The 25712-nt window shown below is 43.0% G+C and overlaps 1 protein-coding gene across 6 annotated transcripts in view; it reads left to right on the top strand.

The window, feature by feature from the left end:
- The window catches only part of ryk (receptor like tyrosine kinase), a 296128-nt gene that overhangs the window by 147216 nt on the left and 123200 nt on the right, over positions 1-25712 (top strand). For all 6 annotated transcript variants that reach the window (XM_087993913.1, XM_087993912.1, XM_043701685.2 and 3 more), the window contains one exon: positions 772-897. In XM_087993913.1, the coding sequence (XP_087850039.1) occupies positions 772-897 (126 nt within the window). The remainder of the gene's footprint in view (positions 1-771; positions 898-25712) is intronic.

Raw genomic sequence — 25712 nt, forward strand, 5'->3', positions numbered from 1 at the left:
AAACTGGAGCATCTGGAAGAAACCCACGCAGACATGCGAAGAACGTGCAACCTCCACACAGACAGTTCCCGAGGCGGGGGAATCGAACCCAGTTCCCTGGCGCTGTGAGGCTGCAGTGCTAACCACAGAGAGACCATGCTATCGAGCCATACTGACTTTATGTACAGCAATCCAGTCAGACCCATTCTCTGATCCAGTGCCCCTAGGCCTGCAATATAATTTCCCTCAAATGACCATTCAGTTTCCAGGCCACTGCTAGTAGCTGCGATTTCCCCCCCCCACCGCCCCACTCCCCCGCCCCACTCCCCCAAAACCGGTTGCCCAAAACCTTGAATCTGCAACTTGTTCACTTTGGATCAAATTCATTATTTTAAATATAGTTGATCTATTTCATTTAAATATTAATTGTTTGAATTGTTTGTTTTCATCTAAAAATGAAAGACACTGATTTTCACAATTGACTGAACACTAACATTTTGAGTTTAATGTATAATTTTGACTGTTACCATAATTTAAAAAACCTGAGTTTTTTAAACAAAATATTGTTAGTTCCATTTCTTTTCCAACATACATTTTATTTTGTACATTGTTTTATTATTTTCCTCTTCCCTTTCACCTGATCATTCTCTGTCCTCGTCGAGCCCTATTTATCATTGGTATAATTAAGCATCCTGTGGATTTTGAATGCAACCACCATATGAGTTTATATAGGGTCATGATGAGTTAATATAGGGTCATGATGAAATGCTTTACACTTTGTTTTCTTTGCAGGTTACCCAACACTGCGGATAGAAAAGAATGATCTCAAAAGTGTTACACTGGCAGAAGCAAAGGCCAGAGTAAAGGACATTGCAATTTCCAGAGAAAGAGTCACTTTCAAAGATGTTCTTCAGGAAGGTAATGAATTTGAGTTTCCTTATTTTCTTACATATTCATTCATGGGATGTGGGACGTCATTTGCCTGGGCAGCATTTATCGTCCATCCTTAATCTAGTAATAGGTAGGCGTCAACCACAAACAAGGATGGCAGCTCTCCCTCCCCTTATGGTCATTAGCAAACCAGAAGTGTTTTTTACAACATTCGACATTGGTTACATTGTAGCTTTTCATTTTCGATGTTTTTATTGAATTCAGATTTCACTGTGTGTCATAATGCAATTTGAACCCATTTTGCACAACACTAATATTCGTTCTCCCGATTATAGAATCATCTTTCAGACCTTTGTTCTTGCATCAGATGAAATAATCATCAGCCTGAAACTTCAACCCTCTTTCTCTCCCCACAGATGCTGCCTGAGCTGCTGAATATTTCCAGCACTTTGGTTCTTATTTTCAATTTGCAGAATCAACAGTATTTTGTTTTTGTATTCATGTCCCTCCCTACATAGTGTACACAATGTAGCTATATGAATCTCTCTGACTGTTGACTATTATAAGTGTGTTCACGAATTTACAAAACGCTAGATTAATGGCTAGGCATACTAAAAGGCACAGATGCTTTATTTTATGTATATTAGTTTGGTGCTAAATTGATTTACAGACCATAAATGTCAGATATGTAATGTCATATCAAAATATCGGGTCCTTGATGTTTTATAATGCAGACAACAATTAGAAAAAGATGGTGAATCTGTAGTCATTGTTTTATTTCTTAATAATGTTAATGTAGCAGGTAGCTGCCACCAGATGGCACAGTGGAGGAACAGATGATTGCTTGGTGCAGACTGTAGAAAGGCAAAATAGTCTGTTTCTTACTTTGTCAACACTCGTATACAAATCGTACTACTAATGTGTTATGTGTTAGAGATACAAACAGCATTTGCACATAAGACATTAGAAGTATAGTTTGCATCTGCTTTTGCACATACAAGCTTTGGCCTGAAACAAACATATCACTGTAAACTTCTTTGACTTTTCTGACTGAAATTGGAAAAATTTAAGCATAGGAAAGAATAGTAGCATTAATTAAAATTTAATCAGTAAAATAATGCATTAGTTATTAAAAACTCTGAAGGCATCAGGGGAGGTGATACATAATGGCTACAGAATGTGGGAGTTCCTGGAAGCTAGTACGATCAACTACAAACATGGCTGAAACAAGTGTCTGCAGCTTGAGATACTTCGGCTGAGTCACTGAGCTGGAGACTAAGCGATACACTCTGCAACTCAACAGCAGGAGTGAAAGCTACCTCGACATTTTGTTCTATGAGATAGTCACAGCACTTCAGGATAGAGTATTCCAATTGGTCCATAATCCAAGATGACAGCGAATGAGGCATCTCTGATCATGTGAATGTTAGGAGCAGTTTCAGCCCTTAACATTCTCCATCAGAACTGAGATTCTCCCAGTTTGTGTTGACACAATGTGAGGCTACAGTATCAATGAACAAACTGACTATGACATCATGGTACAGGAAAGCCATTCAAGCCAAAAAGGGCACCTGTTGAAAATAGAGATGAGGTAACTTTTTCTCGGAGGGTTTTGAAAGTCTTTGGAATTCCCTTCCTCAAAAGGCAGTGGATGCTGAATTTTTGAATATTTTAAGGCAGAGTAGAACAGATGCTTGTTTACAAGGGGATTAAAGATTACTGGGAATACGGAAGAATTTAGAGTTGAATTTAAAATCAGAATAGCAATGATTTTATTAAATAGCAAACTCCACCTGCCAATCCTCGGCCCATTGGCCTTTCTGATCAACGGCCTGTTGCACTCTGAGATAACCTTCTTGTCTGTTCACCACACTACCAATTTCGGTGTCATCTGCAAACTTACTAACCATATTCACTAGCTAAATTCACATCCAAGTCATTTATATAAATCCTGAAGGATCATGATCTGAATCCGTTTGGGTGGAAGTAAGGAATAGCAATGAAAGGAAGTCACAGGTAGGAGTTGTCTATATACCCTCAAAGAAGTGCCTCACCATAGGGCAAAGTATTAGTCAAGAAATACTGAAGCATGTAAGAAAGGAACTACAATTGTTGTGGGTGATCTTAATCTGCATATTGACTAGACAAATCAGATGTGCAGAGGTGACATAGATGATGAATTAGTGAAATGCATCTGGGATTCTTTCTTAGATCTGTATGTTGCAGAACCTAACCAGGAACAGGCTGTTTTAATCCTAATGATATGCAATGAGATAGTTCAGCATTCTGTAAAGGGTAGCAATTGCAATGAAGGAGCGTTTCAAATTCAGTTTGAGGGAGAGCAATTAAGGACTAAAACCAGTGTGCTCAATTTGAAGAATTGCAATTACAAAGATACGGAAAAAAAAAGGGGTAAGCAAAGTGGGCTGGGGAAAATGGATGAAGGGGAGTGCCAATAGATGTGCAGTTGCAGACATAGAACGTAGAATTGTACAGCACATGTACAGGCCCTTCGGCACACCATGTCTGTCTCAACCATCAAACGTTCTAAACTAATCCCATCTTGCCTGCTCATGATCCATATTCCTCTGTTACCTGCCTATTCATGTGTTGTCTAAATGCCTGATAAATGTTGCAGTTGCATCTGCTTCTACTAGTATTTTACATTTCCATCCTGTTAAAGAGACTCTAATTAACTACCCTATCCATGCCTCTCTCAATTTTATATATTTCTGTCAAGTTGCCACTCAGTATTCGGCACTCTTGTGGAAATAATCCAAGTTTGTCCAACCTCTGTCAGAGCTAGTACTCCAATCAAGGCAAAATCCTGATATACCTTTTTCTGCACCATCTCTAAGATCTCTGCATCCTTCCTATAGTGTGGTGACCGACTAAAGTCTTATACAGCTGCAACATGACTTGCCAACTTACATACTCAGTGCCCCAACTGATAACGGCAAGCTTCATATATACCTTCTTTATCATCTTAACCACTTGCATTGCCACTTTCAGGGAGCAATGGACTTGATCTTAAGATCCTTCTATATATTAATGCTCCAAAGGTTCCTGCTATTTATTGTAAGCTTGCTTCTTCCATTTGACTTCCAAAAATGAATCACTTCACACTTGTCAGAATTAAATTCTATCTGGTTTTTCTCCACCCAACTTTCCAGCTAATCCATATATTGCTGTATCCGTTGACTTTCTTCCTCACTGTCCACAACTCCACAATTTCCTTGTCATTTGCAAACTTACTAATCATGTCACCTATATTTTTATCCAGTAGAAATCCCAGCACTGATCCTTGTGGCACACCACTGGTCACAGACTTTCAGCTACAAAACCCCTCCTCAACCACCTTCTGTCTTCTATGGCCAAGTTAATTTTGTATCCAACTTCCAACTCACCATGGATACCATGTGACTTAAATCTTCTGGATCATGAGGAATCTCGTCAAATGCTTCAGTAAAGTCCATGTAGACAATATCCACTGCCTTAACCTGTTCGGTCATTATCATTATTTCCTCAAAAACTCAATCAAACATGAGACAAGAACTCCTCCGCATAAAGTCATGCTGATTATCCCAAATAAGTCCATCCTGTTCCAAAGGCGATTAAATTCTGTCCCCTAAGAATCATCTTCAATAATTTCTCTACCACTGATATAAGGCTCACCAGTTTATGATTTCCAGGATTATCCTTGTTGCCCTTCTTAAACGAAGGAACAACATTGGCCACTCTTTGTCTTCTCGGACATTGTATGCCATTAAAGAGAACACACAGGTCTTTCAAGGCCCCAGCAATCTCCTCCCTTGCTTACTTCAGGATACTGTGATAGGTCCCATCAGGCTCTGGGGACTTACAGACATTAATGTTTTTCAAGATATTTAAACAGATGTTTCATAAAACTTAGCAAGACTTTATTCTGGTCAAAATAAGGGACTGAATGAGGACTTGTAGTTAACAAAACAGTCAAGGAGAATATTCATTCAAAAAATAAGGCCTAGCAAGTGATGAAAGCTCCTAGTAGATCAGATGACTGTGAATATTTTAGGAACCAGCAACAGATGATCAAAGAATTAATACAGTAAGGAGGAAGAAAATTGATTATGGAAGTAAATTGGCAAGAACTAAGAAAACAAATAGCAAGAGCTTCCAGGGTGAATAAGAAGAATGAGGGTAGCTAAAGTCAGCCAGAGACTCTTAAAGGATGCAACTATGAAATTAGTAACAGGAAACAGAGAAATGGCAGATGATTTAATCCAGTATTTTGCATCGATCTTCTTGTTGGGGTCCACTGTAAACACCCCAAAGAAAGCAGCTCAACAAGGTACTAGTGTGAGGAAGGAACTTTTACCAATCTCTGTTATGAAGGTCAAAATATTTGACAAGCCTACACAATAACACTGGCCCACCTGTTGACATATGATGCCTTTCTAAATTAAAAACCTTTTGCCTCTACACGGTCTATGTTGCTTTATTCCCTGCCTATACATATATCTGTGAACTTACCTCTTAAATGTTGCTATTGTACCTGCCTCCACCACCAGCTTTAGTAGTGCATTCCAGGCTCTTACCACCCTCCCCTAGTAATTAACATTTCTACCCTGTAAAAAGACTCCAACTGTCCATTTTTTCCATACCCCTCATAATTTTGTAAACTTTAGATTAGATTAGATTACATTACAATGTGGAAACAGGCCCTTCGGCCCAACAAGTCCACACCGACCCGCCGAAGCGCAACCTACCCATACTCCTACCCCTACATTTACATTTACCCCTTACCTAACACTACAGGCAATTTAGTATGGCCAATTCACCTGACCTGCACATCTTTGGACTGTGGGAGGAAACCGGAGCACCCGAAGGAAACCCACGCAGACACGGGGAGAACGTGCAAACTCCACACAGTCATTCGCCTGAGGCGGGAATTGAACCCGGGTCTCTGGTGCTGTGAGGCAGCATTGCTAACCACTGTGCCACTTGTATCAAGTTTACGCTTATTCTTCATAGTTCAAGTGAGAACAAACCAATTTTGTCCAAAATCAGAAATTGCTGGAAAAACTCAACAGGTTTTGTGGAGAGCAAGCAGAATTAACATTTCAGAACTGAAGAAGGGTTACTGGACCCGAAACATAACTCTGCTTTCTCTGCACAGATGCTTTTTTTAAAAGTTCATTTGTGGGATGTTGGCATCGCTGGCTGGCCAGCATATATTGCCTGTCCCTATTTGTCCTTGAGAAGGTGGTAGTGAGCTGCAGTCCACGTTCTTAGGTTGACCCACAATGCCATTAGGGAGGGAATTCCAGGATTTTGACCCAACAACAATGAAGAAATGGCGGTATATTTCCAAGTCAAGCTGGTGAGTGGCTTGGAGGGGAACTTGCAAGGGGTTGTGTTTCCATGTATCTGCTGCCCTTGTCCTTCTAGATGGAAGTATCATCAATAGTACTATCAAGCAGCACCTGCACAGCAATAATCTGCTTAATGATGCCCGGTTTAGAAGGTGTTGTCTGAGGATCTTTGGTGAATTTTTGCAGTGAATCTTCGAGATAATATGCATTGCTGCTACTGACCATCAATGGTGGTGGGAATGGATGCTCGTTGATGTAGTGCTAATCAAGCGAGGTACTTTGTCCAAGATGGTGTCAAGCTTCTTAAGAGGTGTTGGAGCTGCACTCACCCAGGTAAGTGGGGAGTGCTCCACCACACTCCTGACCTGTGCCTTGGGGATGTGGACAGGCTTTGGGGAGTCATGAGGTAAGTTATTTGCTGCAGTATGTCTAGCCTCTGACTTGCTGTTGTAGCCACTGTGTCTATGTGGTGAGTTTGGTTGATTTCTGGTCAACAACATCTCCCAGGATGTTGGTAGTGCGGCATTCAGTGATTAAACACCTTTGAATGTCTAGGGCAATGGTTAGGTTGTCTCTGTATGGTGATGATCATAGCCTGATATTTGTGGAATGTGAATGTTATTTGCCACTTGTCAGTCCAAGCCTGGATTTTGCCCAGATTGGACATGGACTGCTTCGGTATCTGAGGAGGTGTGAATGGTGCTGAACATTGTGTGATCATCGACGAACATTCCTACTTCTTACCTTATGATGGTAAGAGGAACCCCTGCTGAGATGACTGACCCCACGCGGCCCCCAACAACCACAACCATCTTCCCATTTGGCAGATGTGACTCCAATCACCGGAGAGCTTTCCCCCAAGTGCCCCTCCCAAGTACCCATTGATTCCAGTTTTCTTAGAACTCTGTGATGCCACACTCAGTCAAATGCAGCCTTGATGTCAAGGGCTGTCACGCACATCTCACATCTGGAGTTTAGCTCTTTTGTTCATATTTGAACCAAGGCTGTAATCAGGTCAGGAGCTGAGTAACTGGGGGGGCTGGGCATCATCAGCAGGTTATTGCTGCACAGGTGCTACTTGCTAGTACAGTTGAAGACAACTTCCATCCTTTTCCAGATGATTGAGAGGCTCCCTGATCTGTTGAGGTTTTCCTGCAATTTCTGATTTCTGGCATTTGCAGTTCTTTGTTTTTTTCTTTGTCAATTTTGTTAAATTTCCCCTCATAATTAATACCCTAAAAACCAGATAAGAATGCACCTTGGTTTTCACCATGGATATAACATAAATAATGAGATTTTTTTCTGGAATCTCTTCAGTCTGGCGGCACGGTACATTGTGTGGAAGAGAAGGTTACAGTGACACACTACATAAGTGGGAAAAGCTATGGTAAAAGTAGATCAGCATGGTGAACTGTGAAATGGATGCTATAAATCTGAGTAAGACAGATTAGAATCTGTATCAGTATTGAAAGGAGTGGTTATATGTATGCAGGATAGAATTCACTTAAATACGTACTCAAACTGTGTACTAAGAACTTGAAGCAATGAAACAATCTTGGGGATAATAGGCCTGTTAAAGATCAGAGTTCTATCCTGCATTCAAAAAGAAAGGATCTCAAGCTGTGAAATAAATTTTCCAGATGAACTGTTAATTGCCAGTACTACTTTCATATAACACAGGCGAACATGCACTAAGGTTTTCTGGGTTTGGGGTCCAAATTAACCACACAAATTAAGAAAACACTGTGCACCAAATTAAAGCAATCATCAACACTTTTATGTGCCTGCCAGAAAACTATGTAATTCTGGATCAGAATTGGCTTGTGATTTTTAGTAGATTGCCCTTCGTTTAAAAGATTTGTTGAAACTAACACCAGACAAAATGTTGGCATTTCATTATCAATATTGTGCCACCAGGTCAGTGTACTGCCCCATCACCATTACTTGCTCTTGTTAAGCTTTGAGGTGTTTGAACAACATGTGTCTTGCTCTTGTTTTATAGGTGGCACGGTGGCTTAGTGGTTAGCAGTGCTGCCTCACAGTGCTAGGGACCCAGGTTCTATTCCCGCCTCGGGCGACTGTCTGTGTGGAGTTTACACATTCTCCCCATGTCTGCGTAGGCCCCCTCTGGGTGTTCTGGTTTCTTTCCACTGTCCAAAGATGTATAGGTCAGGTACATTGGCCACACTAAATTGCCCGTAGTGTTAGTTGCATTAGTCAGAGGGAAATGGGTCTGGGTGGGTTTCTCTTTGGATGGTCGGTGTGGACTTGTTGGGCTGAAGGGCCTGTTTCCATACTATATGGAATCCGATCTAATCTAAAAACATTAATTTCTGTACTCTGTACAAAGTCTCCATATCTTTCTTGCAGTGTTGTGACACCAACTATACACAATATTCTAAATGTAGTCTAACATTGTGGGCCAAAGCATTGTGGACCAAAGTGTCTGTTCTGCACAGTACAGTTAGTTCTATGTTCTAAAGTTCTATACAGCTGCAACACTACTTGCCAGTTTCCATACTGTATGACCTGACCAATGAAGACAAGCATACAATATGCCTTCTTGACCACCTTAACCACTTACGTTGCCACTTTCAGGGAAGTGTGGACCTGTATGCTTAGATCCCTCTATGTTGCTGCTACAAAAGATTGTGCCATTTACTGTATACTTCCCTCCTGCATTAAATCTTCCAAAGTGCTTCACCTCATGTTTGTCTAGATTAAACTGTCATTTCTCAATGCAAGTATCCAGCCTATGTATGGAGGAGAAAGTGAGGTCTGCAAATGCTGGAGATCAGAGCTGAAAATGTGTTGCTGGAACAGCGCAGCAGGTCAGGCAGCATCCAGGGAACAGGGGAATCGACGTTTCGGGCATAAGTCCTTCTTCAGGAATGAGGAAAGTGTGTCCAGCAGGCTAAGATAAAAGATGGGGAGGAGGGACTTGGGGGAGGGGCGTTGGAAATGCGATAGGTGGAAAGAGGTCAAGGTGAGGGTGATAGGTCAGACTGGGGTGGGGGCAGAGAGGTCAGGAAGAAGATTGCAGGTTAGGAGGGCGGTGCTAAGTTCGATGGATTTGACTGAGACAAGGTGGGGGGAGGGGAAATGAGGAAACTGGTGAAATCCGAGTTCATCCCTTGTGGTTGGAGGGTTCCTAGGCGGAAGATGAGGCGCTCTTCCTCCAACCGTCGTGTTGTTGTGGTCTGGCGATGGAGGAGTCCAAAGACCTGCATATCCTTGGTGGAGTGGGAGGGGGAGTTGAAGTGTTGAGCCACAGGGTGGTTGGGTTGGTTGGTCCGGGTGTCCCAGAGGTGTTCTCTGAAATGCTCCGCAAGTAGGCGGCCTGTCTCCCCAATATAGAGGAGGCCACATCGGGTGCAGAGGATGCAATAGATGATGTGTGTGGAGGTGCAGGTGAAGTTGTGGCGGATATGGAAGTTTTCTTTGGGGCCTTGGAGCGAGGTGAGGGGGGAGGTGTGGGCGCAAGTCTTGCACCTCCTGCGATTGCAGGGGAAGGTGCCGGGAGTGGAGGTTGGGTTGGTGGGGGGTGTGGATCTGACGAGGGAGTCACGGAGGGAGTGGTCTTTTCGGAACGCTGATAAGGGAGGGGAGGGAAATATATCCTTGGTGGTAGGGTTCATTTGGAGGTGGCGGAAATGACGGCAGATGATACGCTGTACATGGAGATTGGTGGAGTGGTAGGTGAGGACCAGTGGGGTTCTGTCCTGGTGGCGGTTGGAGGGGCGGGGCTCAAGGGCGAAGGAGCAGGAAGTGGAAGAGATGCGGTGGAGGGCATCGTCGACCACGTCGGGGGGGAAATTGCGGTCCTTGAAGAAGGAGGCCATCTGGGTTGTACGTTTTTGGAACTGGTCCTCCTGGGAGCAAATGCGGCGGAGGCGAAGGAATTGGGAGAATGGGATGGCGTTTTTACAGGGGACAGGGTGGGAGGAGGTGTAGTCCAGGTAGCTGTGAGAGTCGGTCGGTTTGTAGTAGATGTCCGTGTTGATTCGGTCGCCTGAGATAGAAATAGAAAGGTCCAGCCTATGTATATCGTACTATATCCTCAAGCAATCCTCCGCACTATCTGCAGCTCCCCCAATTTTTGTGTTATCTGCAAATTTACTAAACTTGCTGCTTACATTCTCCTCTTATGTATACTACAAACAACAGGCGTCCAGCATTGATCCTTATCGAACAGCTTTACTCACATCTCTAGTCAGAAATTCACCCTTCAACGCTACTTTTTGTCTTCTATAACTAAGCCAGTTCTGCATCCTTCTTACCAGCTCACTTTGGATTCCATGTGTCTTCACCTTTTGTATCAGCCTGCTGCAAGGGACCTTGTTGAAGTCCTTGCTAAAGTCCCATATAGACAAAATCTACCTTCCTGTCCTGATCAATTATCTTTGTCACTTCCTCAAAAAACTCAGTCAAGTTTGTGAGACATGACCTTCCCTTCATTGAGCCATGACCCCCGTTACGAATAAGTCCATATTTTTACAAATATGAGTACTCCTGTCCCGAGGAATGTTTTTTCCAAATTTTCCCTACCACTAGGTGTAAGGCTCACCAGCCTGTAATTTCCCAAATTATTCCTGTTGCTCTCCTTAAACAAAGGAACAATGTTAACTATTCTCCAGTCTTCTGGGACTTGTCCTGTGAATTGAATTGAATTTATTGTCACGTGTACCGAGGCACAGTGAAAAGCTTTGTCTTGCGGTCAATACAGGCAGATCACAGAGTTAAGTAGCATAGATAAGTAAATAATAGGTAAACAGCGGCAAAAACAAAAACACAGGTATGACAAATGTTAAGAGTTTGAGACTCCATTCAGTATTCTAACAGCTGTAGGGTAGAAACTGTTTTGAAACCGGCTGGCACGTGTGTTAGGCCTCTGTACCTTCTCCCTGATGGTAAAGATTGTAGAAAGATATTGCCAGGGTGGGATGGATCTTTAAGAATGCTGGCGGCCTTTCATTGACAGCGGGCCTGGTAGATGGATTCTATAGACGGGAGGTTGACCTTTGTGATTGTCCAGACCGAGTTCACCACTCTCTATAACAGTCTCCTATCTTGAATGGTACAGTTGCCATACCAGGTAGTGATACATCCAGACAGAATGCTCTCGATGGCATACATGTAAAAGTTGGCAAGGGTATTTGCTGTCATGCCAAATTTCCTCAGCTGCCTGAGGAAGAAGAGACATTGTTGGGTGTTTGTAACCAGTGCGTCCACATGAAGAGTCCAAGAAAGCTTCGTTGTGGATGACCATTCCCAGGAGCTTGACACTTTCAACTCGTTCCACCTCTGTGCTGCTAATGTGTAGGGGGGCATGAGTAACATCCTGCCAAAAGTCAATAATGATTTCCTTGGTTTTGCTGGCGTTGAGAGCTAGGTTGTTCTCAGTGCACCATTTTTCCAGGTCTTCCACCTCCCATCTGTAGTCTGTTTCATTGTCATCTGAGATTCGGCTGACTATGATGGTGTCATCAGTGAACCTGTAAGTGGCATTAGTCTGGTATTTGGCACCGCAGTCATGTTATTCAGTGAGTATAGTAGGGAGCTGAGTACGTACTCCTGGGGGATTCTAGTGTTGAATGTTAGTGAGGACGAAATATTGTCCCCAATCTTCACCAACTGTGGCCTATGAGTCAGGAAACTGAGGATCCAGTCGTAGAGACTGGGGCTTAGTCCGAGATCACTACGTTTAGTAGTCAGTCTCAAGGGCATAATAGTGTTGAAGGATGAACTGTAGTCAATGAGTAGGATTCTTACATAGCTGTTCTTGGTGTCAAGATGTTCTAGGGAGGAGTGAAGGGCAAGTGATATGGCATCTGAAGTGGATTTGTTGGTCTAATAGGCAAATTGGAATGGGTTAAGAGGAGTGCAGAGGCTGGAGTTGATTAATGCCATGACCAGCCTTTCAAAGCACTTCATGACCACCGGAGTTAGGGCCACTGGGTGGTAGTCATTGATACGTGCTGCATGAGCCGCCTTAGGCACAGGGATCATGTTGGCACTCTTGAAGAGGTTGAAGATGTCTGAGAAGACCTCTGCCAGTTGATCTGCGCATGCTGTGAGTGCACGGACTGGCACTCCAACTGGTCCCATCATTTTCCTTGGATTCACACCAAGGAAAACTGATCTGACTTTTGATGTAGTGACTGTTGGGATAGATTCATCAGGACTTGTCGGAATAGGTGTGACAAATGTGGGTACAAAGATTTTGTTCAAGACCCCAGTAATTTGCTCCACATTCCGGGATCGATCCCATCGGGTCCTGGGAACTTCTCTATCTTTGTGCTTTTTAAAACACCAACAGCACTTTTATATTGAATTGTCCCAGAATTCCCATGTCTTTCTCATTCATGAGGCAGAAGTGGGTACTGCAGATGCTGGAGATTAGAGTCAAGATTAGAGTGGTGTTGGAAAAGCACAGCAGGTCAGGCAACATCCGAGGAGCAGGAAAATCAATGTTTTGGGCAAAAGCCCCTCATCAAGAATCATCATTCCTGATAAAGGGCTCCTGCCTGAAACCTCGATTCTTGTGCTTCTCAGATGCTGCCTGACCTGTTGTGCTTTTCCAGCACCACTCTAATCTTTCTCATTCATGAAACTTCTCTGATTGGACGATTTACAGATTGTTTCAAGAAACCATGCTGGATGCATCTAACATGTTCTCTCCCATCCAAGCAAATTTCAGTCAATATAGGGCAAGTTAAAATCACCCACTGCAACAATGCTGTTGCTTTTGCAATATTTCATAATTCATCCACATTCTGTTCGTCTGTCACCCACTGACTGTTGCAAGGCCTGTGATACAATTCCATCAAAGTGATTGTGCCTTTCATATTTCTGAGCAGTACTCATATGGCCTTGTTGGATGAGCTTTTTGGTGCGATCGCCCTCTGTACAGCTGTGATATTCTCCGGCCTTGTTGGATGAGCTTTTTGGTGCGATCGCCCTCTGTACAGCTGTGATATTCTCCCTTGCGCAACTCCCCTACCACTCCTGCATTTCTCTGTATCATGCCTGAAACATTGAAATTCCAGCATGTTAAGCTGCCAGTCTTGTTTCTCTCTCAACCAAGTCTCTGTAATAGTTACAACATCATTGTTCTATGTATTAATCCAAGCTCGTAAGTTCATCTGCCTCACATCAAATCCATACAATTCAGGCTGCCAGTCTTGGCCTGTTTAGTGACTTCTCCCGTGTATTCTTCCTCTTGGTCTTACTGACCTTAGACTTCAGCTTCCTCCACGGTGACTTTACTTGCTGGCCTATTGCTCTTGTTCCCATTCCCCAGCTGCATTAGTTTAAACCGTCCCAAGTGGCACTAGCAAACCTCTCTGCCAGAATATTGATGCCCCTCCAATCATGTGAAACTTGTCCTCCCTGTCCCACAAGAAGTCCCAATGATCCACATACGTGAAGCCCTTCCCCCTCCACCAGCTCTTTAGCTACGCATTTAACTGTACTAGCTTCCTATTCCTGGCATCATTGGATGGTGGTGTATGGAGTAGTCTGAAAGGTCTTGCTTTTCATCTTCCTACCTAACTCTCTGAATTCCCTTTGCAGGACTTGATTTTTCTATCTATCTATGTCATTGGTACTAATATGGAACACAGCCATGCTGCTTACCCTCTCCATTCAAAATATCCTGCACCTGTTCAGAGAGATCCTTGAACTTGGCAGCATCCTGAAGCCTATTTTCCAGGCACAGAAATGCTTCTGACTATAGAGTCCCCTCTCCCTACTGTTCACGTACACTTCAGTCCTCCTTATTGTACAGCAATGCCAGTTGAGGCGTCACTGTTCTGGCTGCTGCTTTCTCCTGAGAGGCCTCAAAAGGTATCCAAAACAGTATATCTGTTTGAGAGGGGAATGGCCACATTCCCTTGCACAATCTACTTGTCTTCCTATTGGTCACCCAACTCTTCCCTATCGCTATAGCCCTTACTGGTGGTGTGACCAACTCGCTAAACATGCTATCCATAACATTCTTTACTTCAGGGGTCCTGCATAGTGAGTCCATCTGCAATTTTATTTTAACCCTATCGTTCCATGCAGCAAATCATGAATTCCAGCTGTACACACTTCCCGCATATGTAGTCACTATGGACACTGGAAGAGGGCGGCACAGTGATTCAGTGGTTAGCACTGCTGCCTCACAGCACCAAAGTCCCAGGTTCGATTCTGGCCTCGGGCGACTGTCTGTGTGGAGTTTGTACAATCTCCCCATGTCTGCGTGAGTTTCCTCCGGGTGCTCCGGTTTCCTCCCACAGTCCAAAGATGTACAGGTCAGGTGAATTGGCCATGCTAAATTGCCCATAGTGTTAGGTGCATTAGTCAAAGGGAAATGGGTCTGGGTGGGTTACTCTTCGGAGGGTCAGTGTGGACTTGTTGGGCCAAAGGACATGTTTCCATACTATAAGTAATCTAATATTGCAGGAGCAGCATTCCACGGGACTGAGTTCTCCTGCCATTGACTGAAGACAAGTAGATTGTGCAAGGGAATGTGGCCATTCCCCTTATTGACTAAATCAACCTTAACAACAATAGGCAATAATCCAGGAAGTGATTACGCCAACTAATCCACTACTTAGCAAACTCAGATCTCTCACTCCCGCTCTCTAATCCTAGCAGACTACGACTACAAAAAATATGTATTTTATCTCTGTTCAGAAACTATTCACTCCATTGACAAACCTGGTTCCTGAGCAACCAAGCCATGTCAGGTTTTGAGCTGTGACATGAGAGCTTAAAGGAGACAAGTTGCTTGGAGTCAACGGCCTGCATGGTTTTAAAGGAAGTGGCTACAGCGATATCAGCATTGACTGACATGTTCCAGAACTAAAAACTGCAATTGATGGAAATCTGAAACAAAAGCAGAAATTGCTGGAAAATCTCCACATATTCAGAACTGAGTTCTGAAGAAGGTTCAATGGATCTGAAACATTAATTCTGATTTCTCTCCACAGAAGCTGAGAGAACTGTTGAGATTTTCCAACAACTTCTGTTTATTTTCCAGAACTTGATCGAATTAAGAAAGGTTTCAGAAGATTAAAAAACTGCTGATGTGATGCCAATGATCAGGAAGGGAGACACACAGAAAGCAGGAAACAATAGGTCATTCCTCTTAACATGAATCATTGGGAAAATGCTAGAATCCATTGTTAAGGAATAAATGACAGAACATATAGAAAATACTTATTCAACAGTTTCAACATGGTGATGAAACTGGCTTGAGTTCTTTGAGGATGCAGAGTTAAGACATAGAACATTAAAACATAGTACAGGCCCTTCGGCCCTCGATGTTGCGCCGACCTGTGAAATTAATCTGATGCCCATTTAATCTACAATGTTGCATTTTCATTCATATATTTATCCAATAACAATTTAAATGTCCTTAAAGTTGGTGAGTCTACAACTGTTGCAGGCAGGGCATTCCACGCCCCCACTACTCTCTGATTAAAGAAACTACCTCTGACATCTGTCTTATATCTATCACCCCTCAATTTAAAGCTATGTCCCCTCGTGCTAGCCATCGTCATGCAAGGAAAAAGGCTCTCACAGTTCACCCTATTTAATCCTCTGATTATTTTATATGTCTCAATTAAGTCACCTCTCAACCTTCTTCTCTCTAACAAAAACAGCCTCAAGTCCCTCAGCCTTTCCTCATAAGATCTTTCATCCATACCAGGCTACATTCTAGTAAATCTCTAAACCCTTTCCAGAGCTTCTACATCCTTCCTGTATTGCGGTGACCAGAACTGTATGCAATACTCCAAGTGCGGCCTCACCAGATTTTTGCACAGCTGCAACATGACCTCATGGCTCCGAAACTCAATCCCTCCACTAATAAAAGCTAACACACTATATGCCTTCTTAACCTTAGCAACCTGGGTGGCAATTTTCTGGGATCTATGTACATGGACACCAAGATCTCTCTGCTCATCTACATTACGAAAAATCTTACCATTTGCCAAATCTTACCTGTTGCTCCTTCCAAAGTGAATCATCTCTCACTTTTCGGTATTAAACTCCATTTTCCACCTCTCAACCCAGGTCTGCAGCTTATCTATGTCTCTCTGTAACCTGCAAAATCCTTCGGCACTATCCACAACTCCACCGACCTTCATCCGCAAATTTACTAACCCATCCTTCTATGCCCTCATCCAGGTCATTTATAAAAATGACAAATAACAGTGGCACCAAAGCAAATCCTTGCGGTACACCACTAGTAACTGAACTCCAGGATGAACATTTCCCATCAACCACCACACTTTATCATCTTTCAGCCAGTCGATTTCTGATCCAAACCATTAAGTCACCCTCAATCCCATGCCTCCTTATTTTTTATTAGATTACTTACAGATTAGATTACTTACAGTGTGGAAACAGGCCCTTCGGCCCAACAAGTCCACACCGCCCCGCCGAAGCGCAACCCACCCATACCCCAACCCCTACATTTACCCCTAACCTAACACTACGGGCAATTTAACATAGCCAATTCACCTGACCTGCACATCTTTTGGATTGTGGGAGGAAACCGGAGCACCCGGAGGAAACCCACGCAGACACGGGGTGAATTTTGTGCAATAGTCTGCCATGGGAGATCTTATCAAATGCCTTACTGAAGTCCATATATGAAACATTAACCACTTTACCCTCATCTACCTGTTTGGTCACCTTCTCAAGGAACTCAATAAGGTTTTTGAGGCACGGTCTACCCTTCACAAAACCATGTTGACAATTCCTAATCAACTTATTCCTTTCTCGATGATTATAAATCCTATATCTTCTAACCTTGATCAACACTTTACCGAATACCGAAGTAAGGCTCACTGGTCGATAATTACCAGGGTTGTCTTTACTCCCCTTCTCGAACAAGGGCACAACATTTGCTGTCCTCTGGCACCACTCCTGTAGACAATGACGACATAAAGATCAAAGCCAAAGACTCTGCAGTCTCCTCCCTGGCTCCCCAGAGAATCCTAGGATAAATCCCATCTGGCCCAGGGATGTATCTATTTTCACACTTTCTAGAATTGCTAACAACTCCTCCTTTTGAACCTCAAACGTCTAGTGTGGTAGCCTGCATCTCAGTATTCTCTTCAAAAATATTGTCTTTTTCTAATGTGAGTATTGATGAATAATATTCATTTTGCACTTCTCCCATCTCTTCGGACTCCATACACAACTTCCCACTACTGTCTTTGATTGGCCCTAATCTTCCTCTAGTCATTATTTTATTCCTGATATACCTATAGAAGGCTTTAGGGTTTTCCTTGATCCTATCTGCCAACCACTTCTCATGTCTCCTCCTAGCTCTTCTTAGCTCTCTCTTTAAATCCTTCCTTCCTTCCTAACTCTCAAGCATCCTAACTGAGCCTTCGCATCCCATCCCTAACGTAAGCCTTCTTCCTCTTGACAAGCGATTCAGCTTTTTTTTAGTAAACCACAGTTTCCTTTCTCTCGACCACTTCCTCCCTCTCTGACAGGTATATACTTATCAAGGAAACACAGTAGCTGATCCTTAAATAAGCTACACATTTCGATTGTGCCCATCCCCTACGGTTTCCTTCCCATCATATGCATCCCAAATCTTGCCTAATCACATCATAATTGTCTTTCCCCTAGCTGTAACTCTTGCTGTGCGGTACAAACCTATCCCTTTCAATTGCTAAAGTAATCATAACCGATCGGTAGTCACTATCGCCAAATTGCTCACTAACCTCCAAATCTAACACCTGGCCCGGTTCATTACCAGTACCAAATCCAATGTGGCCTTGTCCCTTGTTGGCCCGTCTACGTACTGTGTCAGGAAACCCTCCTGCACACATTGGACGAAAACTGACCCATCAAAGTACTGGAGCTATAGTATTTCCAGTCAATATTTGGAAAGTTAGTCCTCCGTAACAACTACCCTGTTACTTTTGCTCCAATCGAGAATCATCTTTGCTATCCTTTCCTCAGCATCTCTGGAATTATTCGGAGACCTATGGAAGACTCCCAACAGGGTGACCTCTTTTCCTGTTTCTAACCTCAGCCTGTACTACCTCAGTAGGAGAGTCCTCAAATGTCCTGTCTGCCACCATAATGCTGTCCTTCACTAACAATGCCATACCTCCACCTCTTTTACCACCTTCTCTGTTCTTACTGAGACATATAAATCCCGGATTTTACAACAGCCGTACCTGTCCCTGCTCTTTTCATGTCTCTGAAATGGCTACAATTTCAAATACCCAGGTACCAAACTATGCTGCAAGTTCACCACCTTGTTCCAGATGCTCCTGGCATTGAAGTAGAGACACTTCAAACCATCTGCCTGCTTGCCAGTGTACTCTTGCAGTCTTGAAACCTTATTTTTGACCTCATTACTCTCAACCTCCTGGACATTGGAAGTACAATTTAGATTCCCATCCCCCTGCTGAATTAGTTAAAACCCTTCCGAAGAGCACGAACAAATTTTCCCCCTACGATATTGGTACCCCTCTGGTTCAGGTGTAGACCATCCTGTTTGTAGAGGTCCCACCTACCCACCTACCTCAATTATCCAGGTAGCTGAAACCCTCCCTCCTGCACTATCCCAGTAGCCACGTGTTCAACTCCTTCCTCTCTCCCTATTCCTCACCTTACTAGTACGTTGCACGGATAACAAACCAGAGATAACAACTCTGTTTGTTCTAGCACTAAGCTTCCACCCTTGTTCCCTGAATTGCTGCCTTAAATCCTTCCTATGTTGTTAGTGCCTCTGTCAACCACGACTTGAGCCTTCTCCCCTTCCCCCTTAAGAATCCTGAAAACATGATCCGAGTTGATAAAGGGGAGCCAGTAGATGATGATCATTTGGATTTTCAGAAGGCATGCAGTAAGGTGTTGCGTATAACGTCATTGCATAAGATAGAAGCTCATGGATTGGAGGTAATGTCTTGAGGTTTGCTTTGTAAGTAAAAGACTGTCAGGATTAATGGGTCTTTGTTCAATTTGAAGTCGTAACTTGTGGAATGTCTCAAGACTGGTTCTAAGACCTTACTCATTTACCATCTCAATTATTGCCTTGAAAGAGAATAGAGAATTTAATGTATCTGAATTTACTGCCGATACAAAAATAGATGGGATCATATGGGATGAGGACATAAGGAATCTATGTGAATAGATTGAGTGAGCTAGCAAAGACTTGGCTGATAGAGTTTAATATGAAGTGTGAGGTCATGCACTCTGGTAGAAAGAGTTAGCAAGCAAATTATGATTTAATTAGGATGAATTTTTGCTATGCCTCTCAAATTAACTGCAGAAATTTCTGCCATTACTGCTCCACCTGTCTTTCCTGCTAGGCTAGCCAGCTCCTCCCTCATGCCTTTGTAGTTACCTTTACTCAATTATAATTCCATGACATCTGATTTGACCTTCCCCCTCTCAAATTGCAAGGTAAATTCTACTATATTATGGTCACTATCCACTAGGGGTCCTGTACCTTAAACTCCCTAATTAACTCTGTCTCATTACACATCACCAAATCACAAAGGAATTGACTGTTCCTTTGCGGACTCTACCACAATCTGCTCCAAAAAACATCTTATAGACATTCCATGAATTCCTATTCTGGAGATCTGCTACCAACCTGATTGCCCCAGTCCACCTGCATGTTGAAGTTCTTCATGATTATTGTAATAGTGCCATTTTTGCATGTCTTTCTATTTCCTGATTTATTTTCTTTCCCACATCCTGACTACTGCTAGGAGGCCTATACACAACTCCCACCAAGATCTTTTTTCCTTTGAGATTCCTTAATTCTATCCACACCGATTCTACGCCTTACAACTCCATATCACTTCTTACTATTGATTTAATTACCTTCCTTACTAACAAGGCAACCATGTTAATCTGCCCATCTGTCTGTCATTTTGGTAGGACAAAGAAGGCAAGTATACTGGCGGGCGATTTGCTCGAGCTGCTCGGGTGGAATTAAACTTGTAAAGGGAGTGGTGTGGGGCCCAGGGAGATAGTGAGGAGAAAGGTCAATCTGAGACTGGTACAGCTGGGAAAAGGATTAAGTCAAATAGTCAGGGCAGGCAGGAACAAAGCAGAGAAAGAGGTAGGATTGATGAATTAAACTGCACTTATTTCAGTGCAAGAGGCCTAACAGGTAAGGCAGATGAACTCCGGGCATGGTTGGGAACATTGCACTGGGATAGCAAAGCAATTACAGAGACATGGCTTGGCGATGTTCCAAGGTATAGATTCTGTAAGAACAATAGAAAGGGGGACAAGAGAGGAGGGGGAATGGCATTTTTGATTAGGGATAACATTACAGCTGTACTTAGGAAGGATATTCCTGGTAGTACGTCACATGAAGTTGGTTAGGTGGAACTGAGAAATAAGAAAGGGATAATCACCTTATTGGGATTGTACTATAGAGCCCCGATAGTCAGTGAGAAATTGAGAAACACGTTTGTAAGGAGATCTCAGTTATCTATAAGAATAATAGGGTGGTTATGGGATTTTAACTTTGCAAACGTAGACTGGAACTGCCATACCGTTAAGGGATCAACTGGAGAGGAATTTATTAAGTATGCACAAGCAAAGTTTCTGATTCCATATGTGGATGTGCCTATCAGAGAAGGTGCCTACTCTTGGGCAGGTGACTGAAGTGGTCAGTAGGGGAGCGCATTGCGGCCAGTGACCATAATTCTTTAAAATAGTGATGGGAAAGGAGAGACTGCATCTCAAAGTTGAAGTTCTAAAATTGGGCTAATTTTGAAAGAATTAGAAAAGAACTTTCAAAACGTTTTTATGAGCAGCAGTTCACAGGATGGCTGGAACATGGGAAGCCTTCAAAAATGAGATAATGAGAGTCCTGAGACAGAATGTTCCTGTTAGGATGAAAGGCAAAGCTGGTAGGTGTAGGGAATGCTGGATGATTAGAGAAATTGAGGTTTTGGTCAAGAAAAAGAAGGAAGTATATGTCAGGTATAGACAAAGGTGCAGAAGGAGTAGGATTGTTGTCATGGATCGCTTCAACTTCCCTAACATAGGTTTGTCACATGTTTTGTAGACAGCACATATCTGGGCAATTTTACACATTGTCAGGTAGATGCCAATGTTGTAACTGTATTGGAACAGCCTGACCCGAGCTGCAGCAAGTTCTGGAGCCACAAGTCTTCAGTACTATTGCTAAAATATTGTCAGAACCCACAATCTTTTCTGTATTCAGTACCTCCAGCCGTTTCTTGACATCACGTGGAGTGAATCAAATTGGCATCTGTGATGCTGGGAACCTGCGAAAGAGACTGAGCTGGATTATCCACTCGACACCTCTGGTTAAAGGTTGTAACAAACATTCCCAACCTTACCTTTTGCAGTGATGTGCTGGGCTCCCCGATGATGGGCATATCTGTGTAGCCTTCTCTGCCACTGAGTTGTTGAGTGATGGAATTCTGGAGCTTAGGACCATACAGCTAAAAGTACTGATTTGTGATGGAAAGATTAAAATCTGGAATGCTGAAGAGCCCAGAATTGAAGAAATGCAGATTACTTGAAGTCTTGATGGACTTTAAGAGACTGCACAGATAGGGAGAAGAGAGAGCATGCAGACACTTAAGAATAAAGATGGAACTTTTAAAAAGAGTTTGTGAATATTGAACCACAAGCAATAAGTGAGTGAAATTTGGAACAAACTTTTTTTTAAAAGATTAAGCAGCAAATTTTAAATGAGCACATGTTTATGTCAAATGGAAAATGGAAGACCAACTAGGAGAGGTCACAGATGAATAGAATTTCACCACCAGATAAGCTGAGATAGACCAAGGTACCGTGTTGCAAGCACATCTTGTCACCTGCAATATTTTGAGCTTTCTAGAACATAGAACATAGAAAAATACAGCGCAGTACAGGCCCTTTGGCCCTCGATGTTGCGCCGATCCAAGCCCACCTAACCTACACTAGCCCACTATCCTCCATATGCCTATCCAATGCCCGTTTAAATGCCCATAAAGAGGGAGAGTCTACCACTGCTACTGGCAGGGCATTCCATGAACTCACGACTCGCTGAGTAAAGAATCTACCCCTAACATCTGTCCTATACCTACCACCCCTTAATTTAAAGCTATGCCCCCTCGTAATAGCTGACTCCATATGTGGAAAAAGGTTTTCATGGTCAACCCTATCTAAACCCCTAATCATCTTGTACACCTCTATCAAGTCACCCCTAAACCTTCTTTTCTCCAATGAAAACAGCCCCAAGTGCCTCAGCCTTTCCTCATACGATCTTCCTACCATACCAGGCAACATCCTGGTAAACCTCCTCTGCACCCGTTCCAGTGCCTCCACATCCTTCCTATAGTATGGCGACCAAAACTGCACACAATACTCCAGATGCGGCCGCACCAGAGTCTTATACAACTGCAACATGACCTCAGGACTCCGGAACTCAATTCCTCTACCAATAAAAGCCAGTACGCCATATGCCTTCAATACCGCACTATTTACCTGGGTGGCAACTTTCAGAGATCTGTGTACATGGACACCAAGATCCCTCTGCTCATCCACACTACCAAGTATCCAACCATTAGCCCAGTACCCCATCTTTTTGTTACTCTTACCAAAGTGAATCACCTCACACTTACCTACATTGAACTCTATTTGCCACCTTTCTGCCCAGCTCTGCAACTTATCTGTATCCCGCTGTAACCTGACACATCCTTCCTCACTGTCAACAATTCCACCGACTTTCGTATCATCCGCAAACTTGCTCACCCAACCTTCTAGCCCCTCCTCCAGGTCATTTATAAAAATGACAAACAGTAATGGTCCCAAAACAGATCCTTGCGGAACACCACTAGTAACTGCACTCCAAGATGAACCTTTACCATCAACTACTACCCTCTGTCTTCTTCCAGTCAGCCAATTCCTAATCCAAACCTCCAACTCACCCTCAATGCCATACCGTATTTTTTGCAGTAGCCTACCATGGGGAACCTTATCAAACGCCTTACTAAATCCATATCCACCACATCTACCGCTTTACCCTCGTCTACCTCCTTAGTCACCTTCTCAAAGAATTCAATAAGGTTTGTGAGGCACGACCTGCCCTTCACAAAACCATGCTGACTATCCTTGATCACATTATTCCTATCCAGATGTTCATAAATCCTATCCCTTACAATTCTCTCTAAGACTTTACCCACAACAGAAGTGAGACTCACCGGCCTATAGTTACTAGGGTTATCCCTACTCCCCTTCTTGAACAAGGGAACCACATTTGCTATCCTCCAGTCTTCTGGCACTATTCCTGTAGACAACGAGGACATAAAAATCAAGGTCAATGGCTCTGCAATCTCCTCCCTTGCTTCCCAGAGAATCCTAGGATAAATGCTATCAGGCTCAGGGGACTTATCTATTTTCACCCTTTCCAGAATTTCCAACACCTCTTCCCTACATACCTCAAAGCCGTCCATTCTAATTAATTGTGACTCAATATTCACATCGGCAACAATGTCCTGTTCCTGAGTGAATACTGACGAAAAGTATTCATTCAGTGTCTCCCCAATCTCTTCAGCCTCCACACGCAACTTCCCACTACTATCCTTGACTGGACCTATTCCTACCCTAGTCATTCTTTTATTCCTGACATACCTATAGAAAGCCTTAGGGTTTTCCCTAATCCTACCAACTAAGGACTTTTCATGTCCCCTCCTTGCTGCTCTTAGTTCTCTCTTCAGATCCTTCCTGGCTACCTTATAACTCTCAATCGCCCCAACTGAACCTTCACGTCTCATCTTTCTGAGCCAAGTTGGACAACTGAGTCACAATGCTGTGTGCTATTTGGTGAAATATCTTAAAATCTGTGGCAAATGTTTGTAAATGTCATTTGGTGTCAATGTGGTGAACAGTATAATCCAGGTGCTCACAGCCACAAAGACTGCCCTTGCAATTCTGTTTGTGGAGGTGTTGCCCTTGGAGAATGTGAATCCTGTTGATTGTCAACCACTGTTTGATGTGGCTAAACACTGAAGACTCCACTAGGTAAAAACAATGACTGCAGATGCTGGAAACCAGATTCTGGATCAGTGGTGCTGGAAGAGCACAGCAATTCAGGCAGCATCCGAAAAGCTTCGAAATCGACGTTTCAGGCAAAAGCCCTTCATCAGGAAAGGCCTGATGAAGGGCTTTTGCCCGAAACGTCGATTTCGAAGCTTTTCGGATGCTGCCTGAATTGCTGTGCTCTTTCAGCACCACTGATCCAGAAACTGAAGAATCCAATGTCAGGTCACTCACCAAACCTTTGAGATTATTGGTGTCAGCTGAGACCTTAGATCATTTGACCTTTTTTTAATCAAAAGCTTCATGGCTGAGAACATTCACAGACTTCCAGAAAGTTTTGCATGACTTGAGCCCACATTCAATAGATTCTGCAGATCTTCATGGCAGTTTTGGATTTGCCTTAATATAGCCAAACACTTCTTAACATCTATTTTCCATCAGGAGCTGGAATATCAGATGGGATAGGAAGCCATTGTAAGTTAATGATTTCAGTATTTAACTGATTATCACAAGGTGTCCAAGTGGTGACTTTCTGTCCAAACAGTATTTGTTGAAAAGTGCCCGAGAGGAAGGCTCAAATTACCAAGATTACTTGAACTGACTCCACAGCCAATGTTGGCAATGGTAATCATTTTTTTTTCAGGTTTTGTATGTGAGGATAAGATCTGGCCTCCAGGGTATTTGAGATTTTGATTGTTCTTGACTGATTTGTACTGGAAGCTGACTGTTAACTAGTTGGCTACTGATGTTTAAAACAGTGACAGGGGTGTTAGTTGGATTTGGGTGGAGATGTTAGTTAAAATATTGCGTCTTTATATCTATATCATAGAATGAGGTGCTGCTTCTTAAGATTGGTTCCTTGGATAGCAAGGGCTAGATAATTGACAAAGGAAAATTTCTTAGAGGTGATGAGAGGTATGCCACTCTGATAAATGTTGCAGTGCTAAAACACATCAGTGGGCAAGACCATTTTTCAAGATGGTTAGGGAATGTTTTGGTCACTTGTGAAGCTCTAAAACTTGATTGTTAAGCATTGAAGAAAAGACACATGATACGGCCTAAAAGTGAAAAAGCCAAGCAATTTTCAACATAAGATCAAAGACCAAAGGGCACTACAGCATAAGAAAAGGCCGTTCAGCCTACCAAGCCTGCACTAACACAACGCCTTTCTAAACTAAAAACCTTTTGCCTTTATGCAATCCAGAATCCTCTATTCCCTGCCTATTTATGTATTTGTCAAGATGGGTCCTAAATGTTGCTACTTTATCTGTTATCACCTCCTCTAGCAGTGCCTTCCAGGCACTTATCACTCTCTGTGAAAAGAAAAACCTGCCTCTCACATCTCCTTTAAACTTTCCCCCTTTTTACATTAAACCTATGTTCCCTAGTAATTGACATTTACATCCTGGGAAAAAGACTCTGACTATCCATGCCCCTCAGAAT

Source organism: Chiloscyllium plagiosum, unplaced genomic scaffold, assembly GCF_037043375.1.
Source record: "Chiloscyllium plagiosum isolate Xiang-an unplaced genomic scaffold, Cpla_swu_hap1 HiC_scaffold_13, whole genome shotgun sequence".
Lineage (NCBI taxonomy): Eukaryota > Metazoa > Chordata > Chondrichthyes > Orectolobiformes > Hemiscylliidae > Chiloscyllium > Chiloscyllium plagiosum.